The 23,731-nt window shown below is 59.0% G+C and overlaps 1 protein-coding gene across 1 annotated transcript in view; it reads left to right on the top strand.

The window, feature by feature from the left end:
* Nucleotides 1-911: 911 nt before the first annotated feature.
* LOC121148385 (spectrin beta chain, non-erythrocytic 5-like) overlaps nt 912-23,731 on the top strand; it is a 39,301-nt gene continuing 16,481 nt past the window's right edge. The window contains exons 1-35 of the mRNA XM_040968440.1: nt 912-1,058; nt 1,190-1,357; nt 3,130-3,246; nt 4,719-4,876; nt 5,222-5,450; nt 6,173-6,804; nt 8,408-8,546; nt 8,648-8,880; nt 9,064-9,217; nt 9,316-9,516; nt 9,598-9,804; nt 11,704-12,123; nt 12,675-12,827; nt 13,276-13,406; nt 13,561-13,791; nt 14,108-14,371; nt 15,139-15,379; nt 15,457-15,596; nt 15,767-15,866; nt 16,103-16,273; nt 16,642-16,806; nt 17,173-17,390; nt 17,627-17,804; nt 18,066-18,266; nt 18,403-18,519; nt 18,740-18,897; nt 19,203-19,344; nt 19,577-19,722; nt 20,340-20,454; nt 20,537-20,647; nt 20,860-21,039; nt 22,031-22,234; nt 22,379-22,528; nt 22,976-23,080; nt 23,429-23,599. Of these exons, the coding sequence (XP_040824374.1) occupies nt 948-1,058; nt 1,190-1,357; nt 3,130-3,246; nt 4,719-4,876; nt 5,222-5,450; nt 6,173-6,804; nt 8,408-8,546; nt 8,648-8,880; nt 9,064-9,217; nt 9,316-9,516; nt 9,598-9,804; nt 11,704-12,123; nt 12,675-12,827; nt 13,276-13,406; nt 13,561-13,791; nt 14,108-14,371; nt 15,139-15,379; nt 15,457-15,596; nt 15,767-15,866; nt 16,103-16,273; nt 16,642-16,806; nt 17,173-17,390; nt 17,627-17,804; nt 18,066-18,266; nt 18,403-18,519; nt 18,740-18,897; nt 19,203-19,344; nt 19,577-19,722; nt 20,340-20,454; nt 20,537-20,647; nt 20,860-21,039; nt 22,031-22,234; nt 22,379-22,528; nt 22,976-23,080; nt 23,429-23,599 (6,561 nt within the window). The 5' untranslated portion in view covers nt 912-947. The remainder of the gene's footprint in view (nt 1,059-1,189; nt 1,358-3,129; nt 3,247-4,718; nt 4,877-5,221; nt 5,451-6,172; nt 6,805-8,407; nt 8,547-8,647; nt 8,881-9,063; nt 9,218-9,315; nt 9,517-9,597; nt 9,805-11,703; nt 12,124-12,674; nt 12,828-13,275; nt 13,407-13,560; nt 13,792-14,107; nt 14,372-15,138; nt 15,380-15,456; nt 15,597-15,766; nt 15,867-16,102; nt 16,274-16,641; nt 16,807-17,172; nt 17,391-17,626; nt 17,805-18,065; nt 18,267-18,402; nt 18,520-18,739; nt 18,898-19,202; nt 19,345-19,576; nt 19,723-20,339; nt 20,455-20,536; nt 20,648-20,859; nt 21,040-22,030; nt 22,235-22,378; nt 22,529-22,975; nt 23,081-23,428; nt 23,600-23,731) is intronic.

The raw sequence follows: 23,731 nt of genomic DNA, 5'->3' as shown, positions 1-23,731 counted from the left end.
ACACCTGCCTAGGAACAGCCACCTCGTGGGCTCAAGGGCATCCTTGCTCATCAGGCCAGCACTACCAAGGCTCAGAAAACCAAGCCCACCCAGAGTGTGACAAGTGCCTGTGTACACTGTTCCCAGGGTGGGTATAGAGCATTGCCAGCGCCTCCTCCCATCCCCAACCTGAGGACACACACATAGAGTTTCCTGTGGGGTGCAGAGGCCATCCCAGACTAGCCCACCCAACCCAGACTGTGCTCCACCATGATGCTCCCACCAGAATCCACAAGGCCATCCTGGGGCCTCTGCATCCCGCAGCAGGACCCTCGGGTGTCACAGCAGTGGGCTAAGGTGGGAGAAGGAAGAGAACCTTCTAGCTGCAGGGCCTGAGCATTCCTGAGCCACCTCCTCCCAGTCTGGGCCACGCCCAGCAGCAGGTGGGAGGACAATGCTGCTTGTGTGCAGTCACCCCAGAACGGCGGCTCCGGGGGCTGTGATGTGGCCTCAGCGCCAGCCGCAGCCGCTCTTGCTGAATCATTCCTTGCCCAGCCCTTGCTGTCTACTCTTCAGCCACCAGGGCCTCATCCCCAGGACCTGCCGTCACCCAGGTGAGCCATCCCATCTGCCCTGGTAAGCCCAAGCAGCAGCAGCCAGTCCCTGTGGCGAGAGTCTAGCAGCAGGGCTCATGACAAACATGATTCAGGGGAGGGGTGGAGCACAGGTGCCCCGGGCAGTTCAAGTGCAGTGTACTAGCCCTAGATAGGCAGGTCTCAAGTCACAAGCCAAGCAGGGCCCCCAGGCAGAAGGGTTACCAGTATTCCCAATATCTCTAGGATCCCCTTTGGGGACAAAGGGCTACTTCCTCCTGCCCCTGACACCATGCAACTCCTCAGGGTCTTAGGGCACCTGTTACAGGAGGTCCAGCCCCTGAGCTCCAGGTCCTGGCCTCTGCAGATGTGGTCATGGCCTCCGAGTATGAGATGGGCCTCGTCCGCCAGCTGCAGGCACGGCACACACAGATGCAGGAGAAGACCTTCACCAAGTGGATCAATAACATCTTCCGGCATGCCCGGGTGAGTTGGGCTGCCACACCAGGCTCCTTCCTCCCTGCATCTCCCAGGTCCTAGGACTTGGAAGGAGGTTGGGGGCGGGGGACAAACCTGGCCTGACTCTGAACCTTGCCTATCCTCCCATCCCACCTCAGGTGGGCATCCAGATCCAGAACCTGTATGCTGATCTGGCCACTGGCACCTACCTCCTAAGGCTGCTGGAGCTCATTTCTGGGGAAGCCCTCCCGCCGCCAAGCCGGGGCCGCCTGCGTGTGCACTACCTGGAGAACAACAACCGGGCTCTGGCCTTCCTCAGGGCTAAGGTGGGCTCTAGGCCATGGGCTGGGCAGCCTGGACAGGCTGGACTGCAGCAGCGGCTCTCCTGGGTAGAGCCCAGGACCTGGGGCCGGACTTGGATTTGGGAGGACAGTGGGAAGCAGGGCTCTCTCATTGCATGGCACTCCTGACTTAGCACCCAGTAGGTCTATCCCAGAATGGTCACCATTGATGGGGATTGGCAGTGCCATTGAAAGAACCGCAGGACTCTGGGCTGGAGACACCTCAGTGTCTCCTGTTTCTTTCTAAAATCCTTTCCCAGCCAAGCCTGGAGGAAATGCCCTAGCCTGGACCCTGAGCCAGGCAGCCGGGAAGGAGGCAGCAAGCCAAAGAGATGGTCACTGAACGCAGGTGGGGCACTCCCAGGTCTCAAGGCCAGGGTTGGAAAGCAGTGCAGCCATCACTGGTGCCAAGGGGACAGGAGTGGTATAGACCAGGGACTCATGGCCTCCAGTGCTGAAGCCTGGAGGTGACTGTTCTGGGGCCAGGCTGAGCCACCCCTGACAGAAGCTTTGTTCTGGGAGCTGAGTATGCATCAGGCATTCTGCTCCAGTGTTGCGCCTTGAGCCTGACCTCAGGCAGCCTGGGACTTACACAGAAGGCATGGCTAAACCCAGTCCAGCACTGTGCTGGCCACTTCTAACAACCACCTCTCCAGGGGCAATAGCAGCTCTAATATGCAGAATTGGCTTACAGCCACAGCTGTATCCCTCCCCTCATGGCCAAGTTCAAGCCGCCATCGTGATGCTATAATATAGGGATGTTAGGAGACTCAAGTTTCCCTCCCCCACACCACCCAGATGCCCGTCTCCATACTGCAGAGGTGGCAGCAGGGACCCCCATGTGAGAGAGAGGAGGAATGTACAGGGTGGACCCCTTTTGAGACCACCCAGAGAAACAGCAAGTACCCCGAGGGATTTGCCTCCTTTGGCTGCCCTGCTGCCCTCAGGGCTGTCAGGTAGCCCAAACCGGATGCCCTACAGGTCCTATGGGAGCCTCCTCCCTTCCCCCATCCCTTAATATCTCCTCAATATTAACCTGCCATGACCAGACACTTTGTAAGATAAGCATAAAACCAAGGTCCCCAGCAGAGAAGGGGGGGCATAGTCCTTGGGTTCCCATTTTTTTTAAAGATTGTATTTATTTATTTGTAAGATAGAGAGGTAGAGAGTAAAATTCCACCTATGGTTCATTATCCAAATGGCTGCTATGGCCAGGACTGTATGAAGCCAAAGCCACATGAGTGGCAGGAGCCCAAGCACTTGGACCTCCCATCTGCCAAGAAACTGGCTCAAAATTGGAACAGCCAGGACACCCCACTACAACACCACCTCTCTGGTTCTGCTTGTAATAAGATGATTGGGCAGAGGCCTCATTGAGAGAGCAACATTTGAGTCGATATATAGGAAGCACTGAGCATCTGGGGGAGACCTAGATTCAGGGGGGAGCAGGGCCCAGTTCCCCCTGAGGTGCCGGGAGCTGGAGGTGGGTATTTATGATCTTCTGCCTCTTAAGGACGGCCATGACCCTGCATTTCTGTCTGCCACAGCTGGCCTGCTGAGCATGGCCAGGTTCTCTGCCACCACCACATCTGGAAAACCAGGAAAACCAGCTCCTCCCCAGCCGAGCCTTGTTTGTGTGATTCCCACTGCTCCCCCACCAATCCTGCAACCAGGATTTCTCTACCTGGGCCTTCCAGTCCCTCTGCACCCTCTCTGGCATGAGGGTCCACACCCAGCCCAGGCTGTTGTCCCCACAGGTGTCGGTACCCCTCATCGGGCCGGAGAACATCGTGGACGGAGATCAGACTCTTGTCCTGGGACTCCTCTGGGTCATCATCCTGCGTTTCCAGATCGCCCACATCTCCCTGGGCCGGGTGTGTCTCCTCTACCCCACCTCCACCCTACCCCTCCACAGCCCTGGCCTCACCTGGGACCCCTGGGGACAGAGCAGCAGAGCCTGGCCTTCTACAGATTCATGTTCAGTTCTCACCATGGGCATCAGAGAAATGTCCTGTGTGGAAGCCAGGACCAGGATGGGGGCTCAGACCTGGCTGGAGCCCAGGGGAGGGGTGGGACTGACAGCCCAGTGCTCACTCTCACCCCTTCATGTCACTTCCCTTGTTCACTCCACAACCTGCTGGTGGAGGCAGCTGACAGAGCCCCTAGGGCCCTGCAGACCAAAATAGGGTTCTCTTGTGTTCCCTGTCTTTTCCCATACCTGGATCCGAAAGCATGTTAACACGAGGCCTACACATTGGCTGATTTTCATATTCCCCAGATGCCTCCTAAAACCCCATCCCAGGATGTTAGGACAGCCAGGAGGACACAAGTGCAATGGGCTTCCTTGAAACTCAAGGTGTCACCTGAGCCCCAGGAGCAGGGCCATGTCTGCCTGTGCCCCGAGGACACAAGTGCAATGGGGTCCCTTGAAACTCAAAGTGTCACCTGAGTCCCAGGAGCAGGGCCGTGTCTGCCTGTGCCCCAGGGCTGCTGTTCAGGGAAAGAAAGAATGAATGAGTTGCCAGTTGGCCTTGAGCCCTTCCTAATGGCTGCTGTCAGCTCCCAGGCCCAGGAGCCAGTGCCAGCTGCCTCCTGCAGCCCTCATTCTTTGGAACAGCAGGTTCTCCTTGCTGACTTTGATGGTCTGCAGGGAGGGACGGAGGGGACAGCAGGAGGGACACAGCCTGGAAACACGGAGGAAGGAAGGAAGCCTGCAAGGGGAAGAGAGATGGAGAATCCTCCCTGGGGAATGGGGCAGGGTGGCAGGGACTGAACCCAGAGCTGGCAGAGTCATTTCTCAGCCCAAGGCAGTCCCAGAGGTTGGACATGAAGCATGGAAGGTCAGGGGCTGAGTTCAAGGTTGCTGGGTCCAGGCCAGCCCCTCTGCTCATTGTCTTCCTATTCTTCCTACGTCTGCTCCGTAACCTATGGCAGGTATACTGACAGTGCCTGCCTAGCAGTGCCATGGCTGTGGCCAGGTCTAATGCAGGGCTGGAGAGAGGGGGTGCAGGGAGGGCACCCATGTTCCACGATGCCTGAGGTTGATTAACAGTGCTTTGCCCATGGGGCGGGATCAGGGTCAGCAACTGTTACTGTCAGGGTCACCAGCTGCTGGGCAAAGGGCAGAGGGCCTGGGCCCATGGCTGATTCCTCTGGGTCTACTCCTTCCTCACCCTTGCCAGATGAAGTGGGGTTAAGATCAGAGGCACTGGGGTGGAGGAGGGTGTGGGATGTGGGAATCGCCGTGCTGCAGTGCGTGAGGATGAGGCACCTCCAGCCTGCAGGCTCAGCTGTCCACCCTCAGTCCCTGACCCCACACACTGACCCTGCTGCCCCGTCCTGCCAGGAGGAGTTTGGAGCCAGTGCAGCCCTGCTGTCTGCTAAGGAAGCCCTGCTGTTGTGGTGCCAACGGAAGACAGCTGCCTACGCCAACGTGCACATCACTGACTTCTCCCGCAGCTGGAATGATGGGCTGGCCTTTGGGGCCCTCATCCACGCTCACTTGTGAGCAACCTGGGGGAGGAGGGCGAGTGGAACAGAGCCCTTGGGCTACATCAGCCCCACAGTCTTCCCTAGGAAATGCCATGCAGCCAGCAGCATCTGCCTTTGCCCACCCCTTCCCCACCATCTGTGCCCTGGTTTTTTTCTCACTCTTCTCCCCAGAAGCACTTGCTCTTGGAACTGTCTTCTCAACCCCAAACCCAGTGTAGGATTAATCCTGCTCTCTTTCTCAACCCTCCCCCACTCTAGGGTCCTGTCCCCTCAGCCAGGGTGTCTACTAAGTGCTAACTGGAGTTTACTTCACCCAAAGCCGTACCTTCAGCCCATGTCTTCCCTCTGTCTGTCCAGGCCAGACCTGCTGGACTACCACTCATTGCGCCCAGACCATCCACTGCACAACCTCACCCTGGTGTTTCATGTGGCTGAGTGTGAACTAGGCATCACGCAGCTGCTGGACCCTGAGGATGTGGCAGGCCCACAGCCAGATGAGTGCTCCATCATGACATATGTCTCTCTCTACCACCATCACTTCTCCCACCTGCAACGTGGCCACACTGTCTACAGGAGGCTCACCAAGGTTAGTGGCCAGGCAAGGCCAACCAACCCTAAGTGGTACAGCCTTGGGGACAGGCAGGAGTAGAAAGGGGCTCCCAGGCCAGACAGTCCAAGGTAGAACCTGCCCCTTCCTAGCCACACGACCTAGCTTCCCTGTGTTCCACTTGGCATATGAAGGAGACAATGCTACAGGTATCCAGGAGGGCATAACTACAGAGCCTGGCCCAGCACTGGCCTCCATGCCTAGCAGTGGCTCCTCCTCACTGCCCCCCACCTCACTGCTTTGCTCGCAAGTTGCTAAGTTCCTAATGGGATGAAAAGGCTTACAGGGCCAGGAACTGCAAAAACAGGCACCTACAACAGGCACTGCTGAGGGGGGCTCTGCAGGCTCCATGCTCCTGGGGGGCTCCCTTACTCTTTGGGAATGATGGCAGAGGCTATGACCTGGGAGGACTATGGGCAGGGTGAGTGCCTTGGCCAAGGGCGGGGAGCAAAGGAGTGAGGCCAAATGGGGTAGCCTGAGAGGAAGGATGGCAGGGACAAGTGGTCCCCACACTCCCGGGTCTGAGTGAGCAATGGAAGCACATCTCCTTCTCTAGGGACTGACTACCCCTCACCCCTTTAGTGCATCCTTTCTGAGGAACAGGGATACTGCCCATCAGGGCAAATCCAGCTGGCACCCAGTGACCAAAAGGACCTGCCTGGAGCTGCTGTCCGCCCTGTGCCCCTTCCTCCCCCACCCAGGTCCTGCTCCAGCTCCAGGAGACAGAGGCATTGCAGATCCGGTATGAGCAGCAGGCAACTGACCTGCTGTGCTGGATCATCCAGCAGCAGGAACAGCTGGAGGCACCTGAGCTGCCAGACTCGCTGCCTGCCCTGCGACAGCACCTGGCAACCTTTGCCTCCTTCCGCAGCCAGGAGAAGCCACCTCGGCTGCAGCAGCGAGGGGCCCTGGAGGCTCTACTCTTCCAGCTGCAGACAACACTTCGGGCCCAGAACCGCAGACCCTTCATGCCCCCTGAGGGCCTGGCCACTGCAGATCTGGCCTGGCGCTGGGCTGGGCTAGAGAGAGCCGAGGCTGCTGGGAGCCAGGCCTTGCAGCAGAGGCTCCTGCGGCTGGAGCGTCTGGACATGCTGGCCCGGCACTTCCAGCACAAGGCGGCCCTGAGGGAGAGCTTTCTGCAGGAGGCGGAACAGGCACTGGAGCAGGCTGGAGTGCCACTGGCCAGCCCAGCCACAGTGGAGGTGGCCACCCAGAGGTTGGGTATGCTGGAGGCTGACATCCTGGCCCAGGAAGGGCGCTTCCAGGCCCTGGCAGAGCTCACAGATGTCCTCCGGCAGGAGCAGTACTCCTCCTTGGCAGATGTGGTCCACAGGTGAGCCCAAGGCCTGGAAACCATCCTCACCACAGGCCAAGGCCTTCCTCCTGCACCCCCAGTCCTGACTATGGAAAACACGGGTGGTGTATGGGTTCAAGGTTTTCTTTATCTCCCACTGGAGCGTAGGATGCTGCCACCATCTTTCTGGATGAAGCATTGTTCTTTGTAGGTAGCCCACTTGATAATTCACCCACTAAACAGATGTTTATTGAGCTCCTGTTACGTTCTATGCTTTGTCCTTGGTGCTGGAGAGTTAGCAGGAAAGAGGGTACACAAAATTTCCTTAATGAAGCTTACCCACTCCTTGGAAAAAAAGAGAAATAAGAAAAATAGAGCATGTGAGGAGGAAAAAAAAAAACAGAAGAGAAGAGGTAGGCACCATAGCCCCTGCTTGCCTGCATCTCCTATCCCAATGCCAGTTAAGTCCTGGCTGCTCTAATTCCATCTAGCTTGGTGCCTGAAAAAACACAATCCAGGCTACCCTACCTAAGAGGCAGGTGATGGCTCAGGGGCTTGGGTCTCTGCCATCTGTGTTGAAGTTCAGGTTGGAGCTCCTGGCTTCAGCCTGGGCCAGCCCAGGCTATTTATGGGCATTTGGGGGAATAAACCAGCAACTGAAAGATCTCTCTCTCCCTCTCTGTCTCTCTCTCTCCTTTTTCTTTCTTTGTGACTGCATTTCAAATAGATGAAAAGAAACAAACACTTTAAGTAATAAATCAGGATGGGGACTATGAGAGGCCAAGATGAGGGAGAGGAGCAGGTAAAGACTAGATGACAGAGGAGACTCTCTGGAAAATTGACTTTTGCACCGAATCTGGAGAGAAGAGAGGGGCCAGCCATACAGCTGCAGAGGGCAGAGGGTCTTAGCTGGGGCCATGGTGAGGATAATGCCCCACAATGGGCACAGGCCTGGCAAGTTTGAAAAACGACAGAGAAGCCAAGATTGGAGCTAAATGAGCCAAGCCAAAGCTAGGCAGTCTCCCAGGTGGTAGAAGGGTCCTAGTCCCTGGCGCCGTCACTGCTGCCTCCCAGGGTACATGCCTTGGGAGCTCAACCTGCGATGCCGACAAACCAACCTGTGGCTTACAAACAGACCAACTCCCTGAACCAAGACTTGGTGTTTACTCACAGAAAAATGGAGAATCGGGGAGGGCTTGAGGAGTGACAGCATGTGATTGCTGTTTTGTGATGCTCATTCGCTGCCTCTTGGGAACAGATCCAGGGGCAGAAGAACAATCAGTAACAAAGCCACAGCAATAATCTGGGAGGGGAGCGGGAGGGAGGGAAGAGGAGGGATTCCAGGTAACACTGTGAAAGTAGCCAGCAGGATTTGCAGACAGATTAGATGTCAGGGTGAGCAACTGCAGTACCAAGATTTTACTCTGGGTCTCTGGAAGGACAGATGGGAACTGGGAAGAAGGGTGAGGGGGGCTGGTAGCCTGAACCTACCAGTCCCTCCTTCTGGCTTTCCTTCCAGGGCCCAGGGGGCAGGATACATCACTCTGCCAGGATGTTCACAACCACACACACACTCTCCAGACAGGGGGCAGACACACCCTGGGAGGAACTTGAAGCAATTCCGGCATCCTGTGTCTTCCAGGCAACAGGAGATCACCCGGCGCTGGCAGGGCCTTGTCCAGGCTGTACACAGGCAGAGGAGGCAGGTGGTGGGCACACAGACCGTCCTGAGCCTGCTGCGGGAGGTGGAGGCCACCTTGGACCAGCTGCAGGAGCTGCAGGTGGGCGCTGGAGCAGCCGCCCTCCGGGGAACATAGAGGAGCAGGCACTTTCCCCAGTGCCAGTGCCCACAAGGACAACAATGACTCTCAACTCTGCCTAGGTGTCAGCCAGCTCCCAGGCCTGCGGGCAGCAGCTGGCTGAGGTCATGGAGTTGCTGCAGAGGCAAGAACTGCTAGAAGCCCAGGGGGAAGAACTGGGAGCCCAAGTGAGCCATCTGGTGTACCGGACCACAAGGCTGGATCCCTCCCTGGGCGACGGAGTAGAAACTTTACAGGCCAAGGCCAGGGCACTGGCACAGCTCCAGGAGAGCCTCATGTCTGTTGTCAGGGCCCGGTAAGTTACCCCTAATCCTACCTCCTCCAGCAGGTAGCCCTTGCCCAAATCATCCGTTAGCCCCAGGCCTCTCTATCTCACCAGGGAAATGAACTAAGGGGAAAGCCTGACCCTGGTGTGGCTGGCCCTCCCCCACACTTCATGCCCCAGGACCCTCAGTGGCTCTCGCTATCTGTCCCTCAGGCGGGTACTGCTGAAGCAGACCCTGCAGCGAGCCCAGTTCTTGCGCGACTGTGAGGAAGAGGAGGTCTGGCTGGAGGAGCACGGGCGGCAGGGGGACATCGAGGCCCTGGGCCGGGATCCCCTCCGGATCGCAAGTGCCATTCGGAAACACAAGGTGCCTGCCTGCTCCCCTCGCGCTCCCCCATCCTTGCCTCCAGCACGCCACGCTGCTCTCCGGCCCCAGTCGCTTCCCTTTTCCATCCCCTCCATCAGGCCCTGGAAGCCGCTCTCCGCCACCACCAAGCCATATGCTCGGATCTAGTGCAGCGAGGACGCGACCTCGCTGCCCGCGGGCCTCCAATGCAGCTGGACCCCCGGGAACGAGCAGAGGCGGTGCAGGGCTCGGTGCAGCTGCTGCGGGCCCGGTGCTCCCGGCAGGGCGCGCGGCTGCAGGCGGCCTTGCTGGCGGCTCAGGTAGGGAGGAGGGAAGCTGCGGGTGAGGCTCCATGTCCCGGGTCCCATTCAGCACCGCCCTCGTCCCTCCCCGCCCCGCAGTACTTGGCGGACGCTGTGGAGGCGGCGGCATGGCTCCGGGAGCAGCGGTTGGCGGTAGAGAGCGCATTCTGCGGGGAAGACCAGGCGGCCGCCGACGGCTTGCTGCGGCGCCACCTGCAGCTGGAGCGCTCCGTGCACGCCTTCGCAGCCGAGCTGCAACAGCTGGAAGAGCAGGCGCGGGCGGCCGCGGCCCGGGCGCCACACACGGTGGGAGCAGGGACAGGGAGGGTACCAGCTGCCTCGCCAATAGGCCCCAGAGAGGGCACAAGTGGAAGGGTCTCTGGGGCTTCCCCGTGGACGTTTGCATGCTTTCTCAGTATGCAGCCGCGTCTCACCTGGCTCTTGGGTCCCCGCACAAGTCAAAAACCTCCAGAAACACCTGGGCTCCCTCTGCCTCGCAGTTGAGGAGTGCTAAGCAGGTTCCTGCAGCATAGTCCCCCTCAAGTGCCCCACGAAGCCTGGGTGATGCTTCTCCTTATTCCTTTGGGCTTATTTCCAGCTCATCCCCTGTGGGGTCAAAAGCCCCTCTCTCAGTTCCTTGATCCCCGGTTTTTATTTTATTGTGTTTAATATTTGATTACTTTTAAAGTCAGAGTCATAGAAGGAGAGATAGAGGTTTTTCTATCTGCTGGTTCACTCTCCCAAATGCCCCCTCTCCAACAGGCCAGGCTGAAGCCAGGAGCTAGGCGCTCCACCCAGGTCTCCCACAAGGATAGCAGAGACCCAAGCACATGACCATCACCTGTGCCTCCCAGGTGCCTCCCATGGCCACCACCTGTGCCTTCATGTGCCCAGGAAGTTTGATGGGAAATGTAAAGTAGCCAGGACTAAAACCACGCTCTGTAATGGGAGTGCACATGTGGCAAGTGGAGACTGAACCTGCAGAACCACGCCATCCCTGAGTTCCCAGTGTTTAGGAATGCGCTCGCATGGGGCCAGCCAGGTGGCACATCAAGTTAATTCCCTGCTCACAGTGCTGACAGCCCATGTGGATAACCCTTGTAGTCTTGACTGCTCCAACTCCAATCTGCATCCCTAAGGAAGCACTGTGTCCTAGACCCTGCTCTGCCCACCCCTAAGGAAGCACTGTGTCTTGGACCCTGCTTGTGTCCTATGCAGCCTGCTTCTCCAGTTGGAGCTTATGCTTTCAGAGAGTGAATTTGAGGTGCCATGTCCTTCTCCTCTGTCCTCTGCTCCCCAACTGGTACTGGCCATGATGTGGAGTGCAGAGGTTCCCCTTAGCTGGGGGATAGGGAGCCACTTTGTCAACTCAACAAGGTCTCTTCTCCCCATGCAGGAAGAAACCTCTGATGGCTGGAGAGGGGTTGCTGGGTATATGATCGGGATGCCCCAAGATAGCCCCAAAACCATCACAGTGCCAGGTAACCAGCGTTCATGCCTCAGGTCTCAGGGCACTTTGCCAATAGAGATGCAAGATCAGAACCCCAAATGACAGCTGTAACAAGCTGGGCCAAACGAAGGAGCCAAGTATTCTGTGTGTATCTCCAGGGGAGCCCAAATGGGAGCTGTGTAGAAGGAGGAGCTTAGTGTTACCCGGACGTAGACTGGGCTGTCCTGGGGAGAGGCTCCAGCCATGGGGCGAAAGTATAGGGGAGAGAGTCAGCTGGGCCTTGTGCAGCAGGAAATTCCCCACTTCATCCTGCTGCTGCCTCTGGTCTTCACCCACACTCTCCTTCCTGGTTCTTTTCTGTGCCTGAATAGCCTCAGCTGCAGCGGCCCTCTGTCCTCTGTCCAGTGACAGAGGCTCCGCCCCCTACACCAGAGGCCTCCTGTCTTTTCAGCTTCTCTCAGCTACCCATAGCCACCTGCCCCATCCCTCTGCAAATGCTTCTCCTCTGGCAGGGAGCCTGGAGCCCCCATGTTGTCCTTGTAACTGTTCCAAGAATCACAGGTCACCTTGCCCTGGGCACCTGTTCTGTTGGCTTTGCAACTTACCTGCTTGTCTGTGGACATCTCTGGTTAGCATCCTGCCTACTCTGGCTCTCAGAGCCTGTAGTCCTCAGAGAACCGGAAGCTCCCAGGGGGATGGCCCAGCCCTGGTCCTTCTAGCTGGTGCAGGGCTCGACCTGGGGAGGCACCATGTGATCCCCCTTCCTGTCCCCACTGATGAGTGGCGTTCAGAGCCCATGTTCCCACAGGGACATGTTTCACCTGGCTCCCGGGACGGGCCCTGGACACCTGGATGCTGGGGAACAAGGAAGGCTGCCAGGACAAGGTGCCCATCGGCTATGTCATGGAGCAGGAGCCCCAGGTAGAGCTGCCAAAAGCACCCAGCCAAGGCTTCCACTGCCAGGGGGTGGGCAGCTGTGGACACACTGTCCTTTGTCTGCACAGGTGGCACCTGCCCTGAACCTGCTGGGGGAGGCTTCCTGCCACCCTGACCCCAGGGCTACCTGGAAGACAGCTCTCCCAGCCAAGTCTGACCTCCACTTGGACCCCAATACCATACTGCAGACACAGGACCACTTGAGCCAAGACTATGAGGACCTGAGGGCCCTGGCAGAGGTAACGCTGTCTGTTGGAGAAATGGTCAACAGGCACCTCCCTGGCTCCTGGGACTCAACTCCAGTGACTGGCCTTCTCCCTGCCCTTGGGGAGCTTCTGTCACAGCCAGCAGATATCAGGCAAACTGTTAAGTGAGGCAAATGAGCCCATGAGAGGGGAGCCCAGGTCAGGCTCAGAGTTAGGGAAGACCCAAGAATTCAAGCTGAGACTTGAGCAAACAGCAGAGGGCATGCAAATCCTGGAGCCCCCAGAATCCAAGCTAGGACAGGAGGGAGATTGGGGGAGGAATCAAAGGCCACACTGCCTGGAGTATAGGGGTCAGGGGTGGTGGGACCCAGCTGGGCAAAGCCAAGCTCCAACCCCAGAGCGTGTGTTTCACTGGGGTTGGCAAGACCAAGCAAGCACAGACTCTTGCCTGCTCTTTGCTGGGTGCCAAGAGGATGGCACGAGAGTAGGAAGAGGTGCAATGGTAAGAGCGCCCTGGTTGGACCTGCTCTCAGCGCTCTGGGGGAGGCACTGCCATTTACCCAGCCCCTCCTGCCTCCCGTCAGCGCCGCAGGGCCCGGCTGGAGGAGGCGGTGGCCCTGTTTAGCTTCTACAGCTCGTGTGGGGAACACCAGGCCTGGCTGGACAAGCAAGTGGCCATGTTGTCCACACTACAACTCCAGGCCCACAACTGGGAAGCCACACAGCTCAAATACAAGGTACACTGTGGCCCCATGTGGGGGAGGCGGGCAGGAGGGGACTGACCTCAAGGTTTTTTATGTATGAGGCAGAAGGAAAGAGAGAGAGAGGGAGAGAGAGAAAGAGAGCTCCATCTGCCGGTTCACTCCCCATGTGCCTGCAGCAGCTGGTGCTGGGCCATACTGAAACAGGAATGCAACCTGAGTCTCCCACGCAGGTGGCAGGGACCAGTCACTTGCATATCACCCCTGCCTCCCAGGGTCGCCATAGCAGGAGCTGGAGGAATGAGCTGGAGCTGGGGTGTGGAGTACAGGTTCTATGATATGACACAAGGGCATCTTCAGCCCCAGGCCACCTAGCCCTCCTGGGTCTTGCAGAGGCAAGCCTCTAAGCACCTTGGGAACAGCGGGCCTGTGGGAGGAAGGGAAGACGCTCCCACCCTGAGCCCTGGGTTCTCCTGTCCCCTAGAACTTGCTCACGGTTCTGGCTGTGGGTAAGGGCCCCCGTGCTGAGCTCAACTGCTTGGCTCAACGCCTGATGCAGAGCTGGCCTGAGAACTCCACTCAGATCCAGCAACGTCAGGAAGATCTGAGCCAGAGGTGAGCATGAGTGGGAGGGTCTGGCTGGCCTGCAGAGCCAAGAGAGGCTGGACATGACCAAGCCATGGAGGAAGGAGCAGGGAGAGCCCGGCCAGCTGCTTTGTTCCCTTTGTGAGGCCCCTGTCACCAAGAAATCCCTGTACCCTCTGCCCAGGTGGGAGCAGCTGGAGTCCCTGAAGAAGGAGAAGGACTGGGAATTGGCACATGGCATGGAAGTGCACAGCTTCCTGCAGGAGCTCGGGCCTCTACAAGTCCAGTTGCAAGGCTTGATGCTACAAGTGGAGGCTGGCAGCCCAGAGGACAACTGTCATGCCCTGCAGCGGGCCCAGCAGGAGCTCCCAGGGCTGGAGAGGAGGGTTCACCACTTGCAGAGCATGGCCACCAGGTCTGGCTCACATGCAGCCTGGTATTGGTGCCCCAGGAAGCAGTGAAGACAGAGGTTGGGGCAGGTCATGCAGGGAGGAAGGGAGCAGACCCAAGATACACTGAGAATGGTGGATGTGTGGACAAGGACCTGGGCAGAGGTAGACCAGAAGAGTGAGAAAATGCTCATGGAAAGAGGAACCACATGTCCAGAATTCCCCTAGCTCAAGGACAGGGGTGGCCCTCGGGGTCATCGTCACCTTCCCCTGGCAGAGACATACACCTGGGGACCCAGCCCTGGGCTGACCACTGACCATGCCATGGGACCTGTCTCCCAGGCTGAAGGAGAACCAGGAAGTGACGGAGGTACTGCAGAGGCTGCTGAAGCAAGTGCAGGGGCAACTGGCCCAACAGGCCCGGGGCCAGGCTGAGGTTGGCGCACGACAGAACTTCCTGCAGGAGAGCCGACAGCTGCTGCTGAGGGCGGAGAGCATGCAGGCTCAGCTACGCTGCAAGGAGGAATTGGCAGACGAGGCCTCAGCCCAGCGACTGCTGAGGCAGCACAGAGCCCTGCGGGAGGAGATCCGCCTGCAGCAGGAGAGGTCGGGGCATGGGGGTGCTCAGGGTGTGCTCAGGGCTGGACCCAGAGAGAGGGTGGCAGGAAGCAATGCAGTGGTTCTAAGAGACTGGGGTATCCTGTTCAGTGCTTAAGGCAGGACACAAGAGGGCTGTGATCTGGGCCTGGAGCAGGCAGTCCAGGACACCTTGGTGGGAGTCTCAGGATGTTAAGCTGCCAGGCAACTCCCCAGGGGAGGCCTGGCCATCCTTACTCCCACCCCTAGCTGAGCACAATGACTGCTTCTGGCCACGGCAGGGTCATCCAGCCATCCTTGCCCCCTTCTGGCTAATGCAGAACCCATAGTCTCCGGAATCCAATGGCTCAGGTGACCACCTCTCAGTGCAACAGGCCCAGGGCTCTGGTAGCTTGGAGGAAGTGAAGGCTCCATCTCATTTACACAATGATGTAGCCGTACGGGGCATGTGGCTGAAGGGGATGCCTTTTCTGAGAGTTCCAAGGGAGCTGCAGCCAGGTGCATCTGTGGTTCACGTGATGCTAAACCATGCTGCACCATCTGCCCATACAGTGACCAGTGTATATTTACTAGAAGGCCAGAAGGAGCAAGAATGCAACCTGGCTGTTCTTGGGTCCTAAGCACTGTGCTGGGCCTTTCACACACTGCCTCTCAGGGTCCTGTAGAACAAGGGAACCAGCTAGGATATCTAGTCACCAACCTCTCCTGCCTCACATCAGAGCTGGAGAAGAGAGGAACCTGGTGGGGTTTGACCCTCTGCCTGTGGTCTTGGACAGGCTGCAGTGGCTGGAGGTGTGGGGCCAGGGTCTGGCAGCTTCAGGTTCTCCAGAGGCCCAGGAAGTGGACAGCACCCTGAGACTCCTGAGCCAACATGGCCTGCAACTGGAGGCTGCATGGGAGCAGAGATGGCAGTGGCTGCAGGAAGGGCTGGAGCTACAAAGGTTCAGCCAAGAACTGAATGGCTTTGCTGCCACCTGTGCCAATCATGAGGCCTTTCTGCACCTGGACACCATCGGGGTAGGGAGCCAGGCTGGTGGGGGAGATGGTGCTGACCACCATCCTGCCAGGCATGACTCAGGTCTCTATTCCTGCAGGAGGACCTAAGGGCAGCTCAGAGTCTCATGCAGCAGCACCAGCAGTTTGGGTGGCTCCTGGACACCCTGGCCCTGCGGGCAGAGGCCCTGAAGGCCCGTGGCAAGAAACTGGGTCAGAGCCTGCAGCCTGCTGCACACAGGTGAACCTGGCCCCCGTGTTCATCCCTGCAACCCTGGCCTTCTCAGCTGGCATCAATGCTGCCATAAGAGAGGAAACAGCTTGGGGAGGGGCAAGGGGTGCTACCCTGGCTGGACTGGACCTTGGGGCAGAGGGACACCTTCCCCTTTGCATTTCCCTCCTCCCAAGCAGGGTCAGAGAACAGCTGCAAAATGTCCAGGCCCAGTGGGCCAGGGTCCAGGAGAGGAGTGAGCAGAGGCGGCTGCAGCTACTGGCTTCCCTCCAGCTCCAGGTGAGGGTCCCGCCTTGGGGGCGGGTGAGGGAGCTGGTAGGAGTACCTGGTGCTCTTCCAGGCTTGAGGAGAACTCAGACCCCACCCCTAGTGCACCCCCCATCAGCTCCAGCTCCTCTTTCTCATAGTTGGCAGGGGAGGGTGTCCCTGTAGCAACTCCTCTCCCTGGAGGCAGGTCCTCCCCCCAGACCTGATCCCTAGGGTCAGAAGACCCACTGTCTGCTATGTTCGGGCAGGAATGGAAGCAGGATGTGGAGGGGCTGGTGCTGTGGATACAAGAGAAGGAGCTGCTGGTGGCAGAGGGGCCCTGCTCAGGTTCCCACAACATCCTACAGAAACTCAGACGGCTCGCCATGGCTGAGAGTGAGCTGCAAGTCACCCGCCAGCACGTGGAGCACCTGCAGCAGGTGGGTGGAGGGGAGGGGAGGTGGCCTCATCTTCACATTGCCAACCCTCACGGTGCCAGATATTGCTATGGAACAGTAACTGAGGGGAGAATCAACTCCAGTTCTCACGTGTCAGGGACCCCAGCTACCTCCTCAGCCCCGGCTTCAAGGCTCCTCAGAATGCTGCAGCATGCCTGCCCCTCTACCCCCGGGACCAGCTCCAGATGCTTACTTCCAGGCGTCAAAAAGTGCACCTGCTGCTGCCCCCAGGGTTGGTGCCAACAACCAGCTTGGAGTTGCTGCTCATCTCTGTCTCTGGAGCCAGCCTGTCGAGGCCACTTATGCTCCTCACAGCCTGGCCAGACCCTGGGGTCTCGTTTGTGTTGCAGGTTGGAACAGAGCTGTTGGACAGCAGGCTGCAGGCTCAGGAAGACATACAGGCTGAGCTCTGGGGCCTGAACAGCCAGTGGAAAGAACTGAACTGCAAGGTGGCAGAGTGTGGCAACCAGCTCCGGCAGGCACACTGGCAGGACCAGCTCCTGGGGCTGCTGCAGGTGCCCTGGGGAGGGGACTGGGCCCAGGAGGGAGACAGAGGCCAAATCACAACAGGGTGGGAGCGGGCAGGATGGAGAGTAGCAGGCAAGAGTCGGAGGCTATGCTGCTACTAGAGCCTCCTGGAGCCTTTGGAGACCTGCCTGGCCTGCCATAAATCAGGCACAGCCCTGCTCACCAGTTGGCCAACCTAGGCTGGCTCCTGTGTGCTTTGCCTATGGTCAGCATGACCCCTCACAGGAGGGGATCTGAGAATGTCTGGGTGTGCAGCTTGGGTTTGGCAGTGGTGAGTAAACCTGCTGCTACTCTGTGGTCTTACAGGTCCAGGACAAGGAGAGCTTAATGTAGCCCCCTCTCTCCCTCCCCAGGAGGTCAAGGAGAAGATGGTGCAGCTAGAGGGGGCCCAGCAGGAAGCAGAGACAGAGCAAGACCAGGGCTCCAGACAGCGGCAGCTGCAGAAACAGCTCCAACAGCTAAAAGCCGAGGGCCAAGCATTGGCTGGCACAGTGGCTGCCCTATGCTCCCAGGCTCTGGGCCTGGGCACTTCCCAGTCTGTCCTGCATGAGATCCAGAGGTGCCTGCAGAGGTGGGGTTCTAGTTTTGTTCTCTCTTACCCTGCCATGTGTGCCTCCTGGGCAAGCCAGGGACCAGCAAGAAGGCACCCAGGGATCCTGAGGCAGGGCCTGGTACCCTCTGCGTCCTAGGGGAGGAGGGGTTGGGCCAGCAGCTGCCTCCCTCTCACCAACCAAGGCTCCCTATGTGCCTCACAGGCCCTCAGGCCCTGTTCTTCCTGGTCCCCACTTCTCTTCTCCTCCCACCCAGGTTCGAGTCCCTGCAGGGACACCTGGCCACCCGGCGCCTGCATCTGCAGACCTCGGTGGAGCTGTGCCGGTTCTGCCACCTGAGCAACCTGGAGCTTTTGTGGGTGGCAGAGCACATGCCCAGCTCCGGCCCTGTTGAGTGCTGGGCCAGTGTCCAGAGCCTTCGCCACAGGCACAAGGTGGTGGCCCCTTCCTCTCCCAGAATCTCTGACACCTGCCCTGTTCCCAGATCCTGGAAGTCCTCTGCCATTGGTCTCTGGGTGTGCTGGCCTCTAACCCCTCCTCTGGGTGCCCTGGTTTCCAAACCTCTGTAATAGGTGTTCTTGGCTTGGAGGGTCTTGCTAAGGTTGGGGTCTGGAGCTGCTACTAGAGTTCTGCTATGGTTCAGGGACCTCCTCCCCAGGGGACAGGCAGGGCAATTGTCCCATTGTTCTCTGCAGGTGCTGCAAGCTGAGCTGGAAGCTCACCAGGCACAGGTGCAGTGGGTGCTGGATTCCGGACAGAGCCTGGCAGCCTCAGGGCACCCCCAAGCCCAGCGTGCCACAGAGCAGTGCCACAAACTGGAAGGCAGCTGGGCAGAACTGCAGCAGGCATGTGTGGCACAGGCCCAGAGGCTGCAGCAGGCTGAGGCTGTCCAGCAGGTGGGCAGGCAGAAGGCAGCAGTACAGGGTCCACAGGCCTCCAGTGTGGGGAGCAGCAACAGGATGTCTCTGTAGGGGAGGGCTCCTGTGGGAGATGGCTTCCTGTGGGTGAGTCGGCCCCATTCTTTGGTGGCAGTACTTCCGGGACGTGTCAGGGCTGGAAGCATGGGTGGAAGAGCAGCGGGCACTGGTGAACAATGAGCACTGCAGTACAGACAAGGCTGCAACCTCCAGGCTGATCAAGAAGAACGAGGTACCAGTCCTGGTGTGGACTTAGGTCATGGTGGAGGATGAGATAATGAGTGAATGCATGGATGGGTGGGTGCACGGGTAGGTGGATGAGTCAGGCAGATGGATGGATTGTGACCTGATGAGTGAGTGGACAATGGAGATGAAGACTTGGGGGTGGTAGACTGGAGAATGCTGGGTGAAGGAGCCCACTGGTCAAGCCTAACAGGACCCTGTGCTGACAGGTGCTGCAGCAGACCCTCTCTCTTCACTGGCGCTCCCTGGAGGAACTGGACCAGAGGGCCCAGACCCTTGCTGGCCCTGCAGCCCCGGAGCAGCTACATGGGCTGCGGGAGCGGCTGCGGGAACAGCTGCAGGCTCTGCAGGAGATGGCAGCCACACGGTGAGGGATGCTGCAGGCCCCAGGGCTTGGCCACAGCTGTTGCCATAGCCCAGGCCTGAGTAGGGAGGAAGCCATGGCCCTGGCCAGTTCCATGAGGCAGGGCCAGGAAAGGGCTGGCGCTGCCAAGTGTGGCCCACCTCTATGAACGGATCCCTTGGGGTGGCCCCAGCTCCCAGCCCTCCTCTTCCCTTGAACCTTCCTGACATCTGGGCAAAGACCTCAATGCCCTCACCCTTCAGGCAGCCCCTATGATGACCCAGCTGTCCTGTGGGGGTTTGGTGAACTAACTTCTGGGTTTACTGCAGGGGCCGGGAGCTAGAGGAGGGCCTGAGGCTGGCAGAGTACATGCAGGAGGCTGAGGACCTGCACAGCTGGCTGGCCGCCCAGAAGCAGGCAGCCCTGGCAGAGACAAGCCCTGGAGAGACGGAGGACGAGGAGCAGGTCCTGGTGAGAAGAGGCCAGGGTAGGAATGTGCTATGTGGAGCAGGTGGCCATGGAGTCATGAGCCCCAGTAGGGCCTCCCATATAGAGGGGCAGTAGAGGGTGCCCTCCCACATAGAGGGGCAGGCTCTATGGATACCCAACCACCCTCTTCCCCAGTGTGGCCCAGTGGGCCCCTGGAGTGTCTTGCTCCACAGTTGGGGGCTGCACCATTCACCCAGTCTACTCTTCCTAGCAGCACCTCTACACCAAGTTTGCGGCCTTTCAGCACCAGGTGGAGATGGCTGGCCGGCGCATGGCCACCTGCCAGCAGCAAGCCCAGAGTCTGCTGCAGCATGGGTCCAGCTCTGTGCCCAGGGCCTGGCAGATGCAGCAGGATCTGCAGTGAGTGTGGCCAGACCAGAGGACGGCTTCTGGGGGAGGAAGTTAGGCAGGCAGACACAGTGTAGCAGCTGGAACACCTCATGGCCCTGCTCAGAGTGGACACAGAGCCCTGCCCACACCAAGTCCCCAGGGTACTTTTCCAATACTGCCCATAGTTCCTCTTCTGGGACTTAAAAAAGGAGGAACTTGGAGCAGAGGCTGCTCAGGCAGGGACACAGCCTCCTGGGAGCTTCCCTTGCTCCCACACTGGACACAGCCCTTGCCCCCTTCCCTGTTGCCCACCTTGCTTCCATGGACCTTGGGGCAAAGTCAAGATTTTGTCTGTAATGACATAGTAGGGCACAGCCTGGTGGGGGGGCTTAGCAGCTCAGTAGGAGTTTTGGTGCACAAATGAGGAAAGCTGTGGCCTCCTCCGTTGAGGCTTCTGTCACCTGGCTGTCACAGAGTGGAGGGACCAGCACTGTGACAGCAAGAGGAAACCTACAGGGAGGGCTGTGGGCAGGGCTAAGGTCACCAAAGGCTGCTGATGAGGAGGGTCATGTGGAACTTGGGGCCTGTGTGCAACCCTGAGTTGAGATGGCCTGCCCAACCCTTGGCCCTCCATGTGCTGGTGTTAGGGCTTCCTGGTCAGAGCTGCAGGAGCTGACCCAGGCCCGGGGCCGCCTGTTCCAAGATGCTAACACCGCCTTCCAAGTGCACAGAGACCTGCTGGGAGCCCTTGCCCAAATCCAGGTGAGCACCCAGGCGGAGGAAGGGATCTGCTGAGTTCCATGGACTGCTGTCCACACCTGAGCCCTGGGTTCCCTCTCCTCAGGAGCGAGCCACCAGCCTGTCCAGTGATGTGGTCCAGGACCTGCATGGGGTAGAGGTGCAGCTAAGGAGGCATGAGTGGCTAGAGTGTGAGCTGGCTGCAACTGAGCAGCAAGTACGCCCCCTGGCGGACCCCCACTCAGACCCCTGAACTGGGCCTGAATTTCCCACTGGCCCTGGGCTCCCGGTTGGAGCCATCAGGACAAGTCCCCAAGTGTGGGAGTTGGCGGCTGGGGGAGCTGGCCTTGCAGTCTCTATAGTGGGAGTGAGCCTTCCTCCCGATCCCCCAACCCTGCCCCTCACCCCTTCATCTCCTCCCCGACCCAGCTGCAGGAGCTGCTGGAGACCTCAAATAAGGTACAGAGGCTGTGTCCAGGGCCTCGGGCTCAGGCCGTGCAACAGGGGCAGCAAGCTGTGACTCAGGCCAGGGAGGTCTTGCGGCTGTGCGTGGAGCAGCGCAGGGCTCAGCTGGAGCGTGCATGCATCCTGGCCCATTTCCACACGGCGGTGAGAGCACCTTCCCTAGCTGGGGTGTGTGTGTGCATGCGCAGCTGTGAGGCCCCACAGGGAGAATCAAGCAGGGCCACAGAGAGCTAGAGCAGGTGCCCAGCTGGTGGTCAGTCTGGCTGGTAGGAGGCTGGGCAAACAGCATGCCAGTGACTGCCTGGGTTTGGGTTGCCAGTCCAGGTGAGCAACAAGGCAGTCACATGGGGTCCTAGGCAGGGCTGGGCAATAGGAACAGCCCAGAAAAAACCCCAACTGGAGACCCCAGATGTCCTCGACATCTGTGTGACATCTGCTAGGAGCTGTGAGTGGAACAAAGTGTGTGTGGGGGGGGGTCTTGAAACTGGAAGATGCAATCATTGCCTTCCTGAAGACCACCTGCCTTGGGCGGATGAGCATCAGGCAGGGACATCAGGTCCTGGCCGTGGACAATCCCCATATCCTCATGTCTGGTAAACCAGGAGGCCCAAACTATGTTAGTCCCAAAAGGCTTGAGGTTAAGGACCTTTCCTGTCACTCTTTAGCATAATGGCCTGGAGTAAGGTGTTTTCCCAAACCTGGTGCCAGTCACCTCATCCCTCTGCACAATGCCAATGTGGACACTGTGTGACTGTGCACCAATTCATATCAGGCCACCAGTAAGTGCTGATACATGAGTGGGGACAGGGAGAGCAGTGAAAAGCAAGGACAGGACAGGCTTCCTGAGGTCAGGGCAGCCTCGGCCCTTGAAGAACCAGTGAGTCTCTCCTGCCCCCTCAGCTTGGCTAAGTTCACTGCTGCTGCTGACATGGGCCCTGTGGGGAATTGGAGGGGCTGGGACAGATGGGCCAAACCTGGGAAAATCAGGTTTAAAAGAACAAAGAAATTGGAGAACCAAGGGCCCTGCTTGCCCCTCGACCCAGGACAAGGTTACATGATGTGTGAGTGAAGCTGAAGGGCTGGGGTTCCATCCCTGAGCCCTTCCCTGCTCTAATGGGCCTATCTCCCACATCAGGTTCAGGACTACACCTCCTGGGCAGCCCGTGTGCAGCAGGAACTGCGGATGGAGGAGAGCACCCAGGAGCCCAGCAGCAGCCCCCTGCAGCTCACTGTCCACCAGCAACTCTGGGCAGAGCTGCAGACCCGGGAAGAACAACGGCAAGAGGCCATCCGGCTGGGTCAACAGGCCCTGCTGACTGCTGGGATGCCTGCCAACGAGGTGAGCCCCTTCCCTGATGTGCCCAGACTTGCCCTGAGCTGGCCTTGCCTCCCTGGCCACCTGATGGTGCCCTGCCCTGCCTCGTTTTGGAGCCTCTTCCTCTCTGCCCTTTCCAGCCCCTGCTCCCCCTATGCCCGCCTGCAGGTCCAGGAAGGGCTGCATGTCCTGCAGAAGGAGCGGGACCAGGTGTTCCAGGCCTGGTCGTGCAAGCAGGAGTGGCTACAGGCCACGCAGGTGGAGCAGTTCTTCATCAGAGCCTGTGGGCGCCTGGAGGAAGTGCTCGTAGCCCAGGAGGCACGTGCTCCCACTCCTGTCCGCACCCACACACAGCTGCCTTCCATTCCTCTCCTGCTTGGCCTTCTACCTATTCAGCCCCTTCATGCTGGGTCTCTGCTGTGTCCTGTGGTCCTACCCAGGGCCTCCCAGCTGGCCTGCAGCACCGAAACTCCCAGGGTCATCACCAACATCCCCATCCCAGGCGGGGGGCAGGGTATCCGCTCTTCTTTATGCAGAGGTTGGGGGAGCTGCAAGCCCCCAGCCCAGTTCCTATGCTCCCCACAGCTTCCCACTAAGTATCCTGCTCAGCTCTCATGTCAGGGCTCCTGCCCTAGGAAGTCCCTACCCCATCGGTGGGCCCTTGCTTTGCCCAGGCCTCAGTGGCCAGCACAGACCACTGTGGACACAGGCACTGGCGGGGCTGGAGTCCTCCATGGCCTCTGACTGTGCCTTGGATGGATCCAGGCTTCTCTGAGGACCAGTGCGCTGGGGAGCTCCGTGGAAGAAGTAGAGCGACTGATCCGCAAGCATGAGGTCTTCCAGAAGCTGCTGACTGCCCAGGACATGAAGGTAAGGGGTAGGGGAGTCCTGGGCTGGGTGGGGAATTGAAGGGTCAGGGCATGTAGGTGCCTGGGGTAGACCTAGAGTCTACCGATACGGCTCAGGAAGAGGGCCCGGCAGTGGGCCATACTGCAGAAGCATAGTGGGCAGCTGGCTCCATCTGCCTCATCTGGCTGCCAAGGAACAGCATAGTTCTGGTTGAAGCTGGGTGAGCACACCAGCATTTGTCTTTTGGGACTGAGGGAAACACTTCAGGTCTCTGCAGGGAAGGACTGTGTGCCCCAGGGTGGAGTAGAGTGCCTGCACCTGTAGTAGTCTGCAGGGTTGGGGAAGAGCAGGTTTTCCCAAACCTTGCAGGAAGCGGCACTCCAGGAGCAGCTGAGCCGACTCGGTGGGGGCAGCAGGGTGCAGCACTGGCTTGGCACAGTGCTGGTGTGGCGGGCTCGAGTGCAGGACATGGCAGAGAGTCGTAGCCAGGCCCTGCACACCTCGTTGCTGTATGCTCGCTTCACAGAGGCCGCCACCCAGGTCAGAGCCCCTCCCTGCCTGCCCCCACCTGTACCATACCAGAGAAGCCAGCTTGCACAGGGCAGCAGCTCTCCCCAGGCCCACCTGCAGCCCAGCACTTTAATTCTGAGTCCTGATATGCATTGGCCCCAC

Source organism: Ochotona curzoniae, unplaced genomic scaffold (genome assembly GCF_017591425.1).
Source record: "Ochotona curzoniae isolate NIBS_2020 unplaced genomic scaffold, NIBS_Ocur_1.0 scaffold_4701, whole genome shotgun sequence".
In the NCBI taxonomy this organism is placed as follows: Eukaryota; Metazoa; Chordata; class Mammalia; order Lagomorpha; family Ochotonidae; genus Ochotona; species Ochotona curzoniae.
Note: the sequence above shows the minus strand (reverse complement) of the source record. Positions and strands in the feature narration are given on the sequence as shown.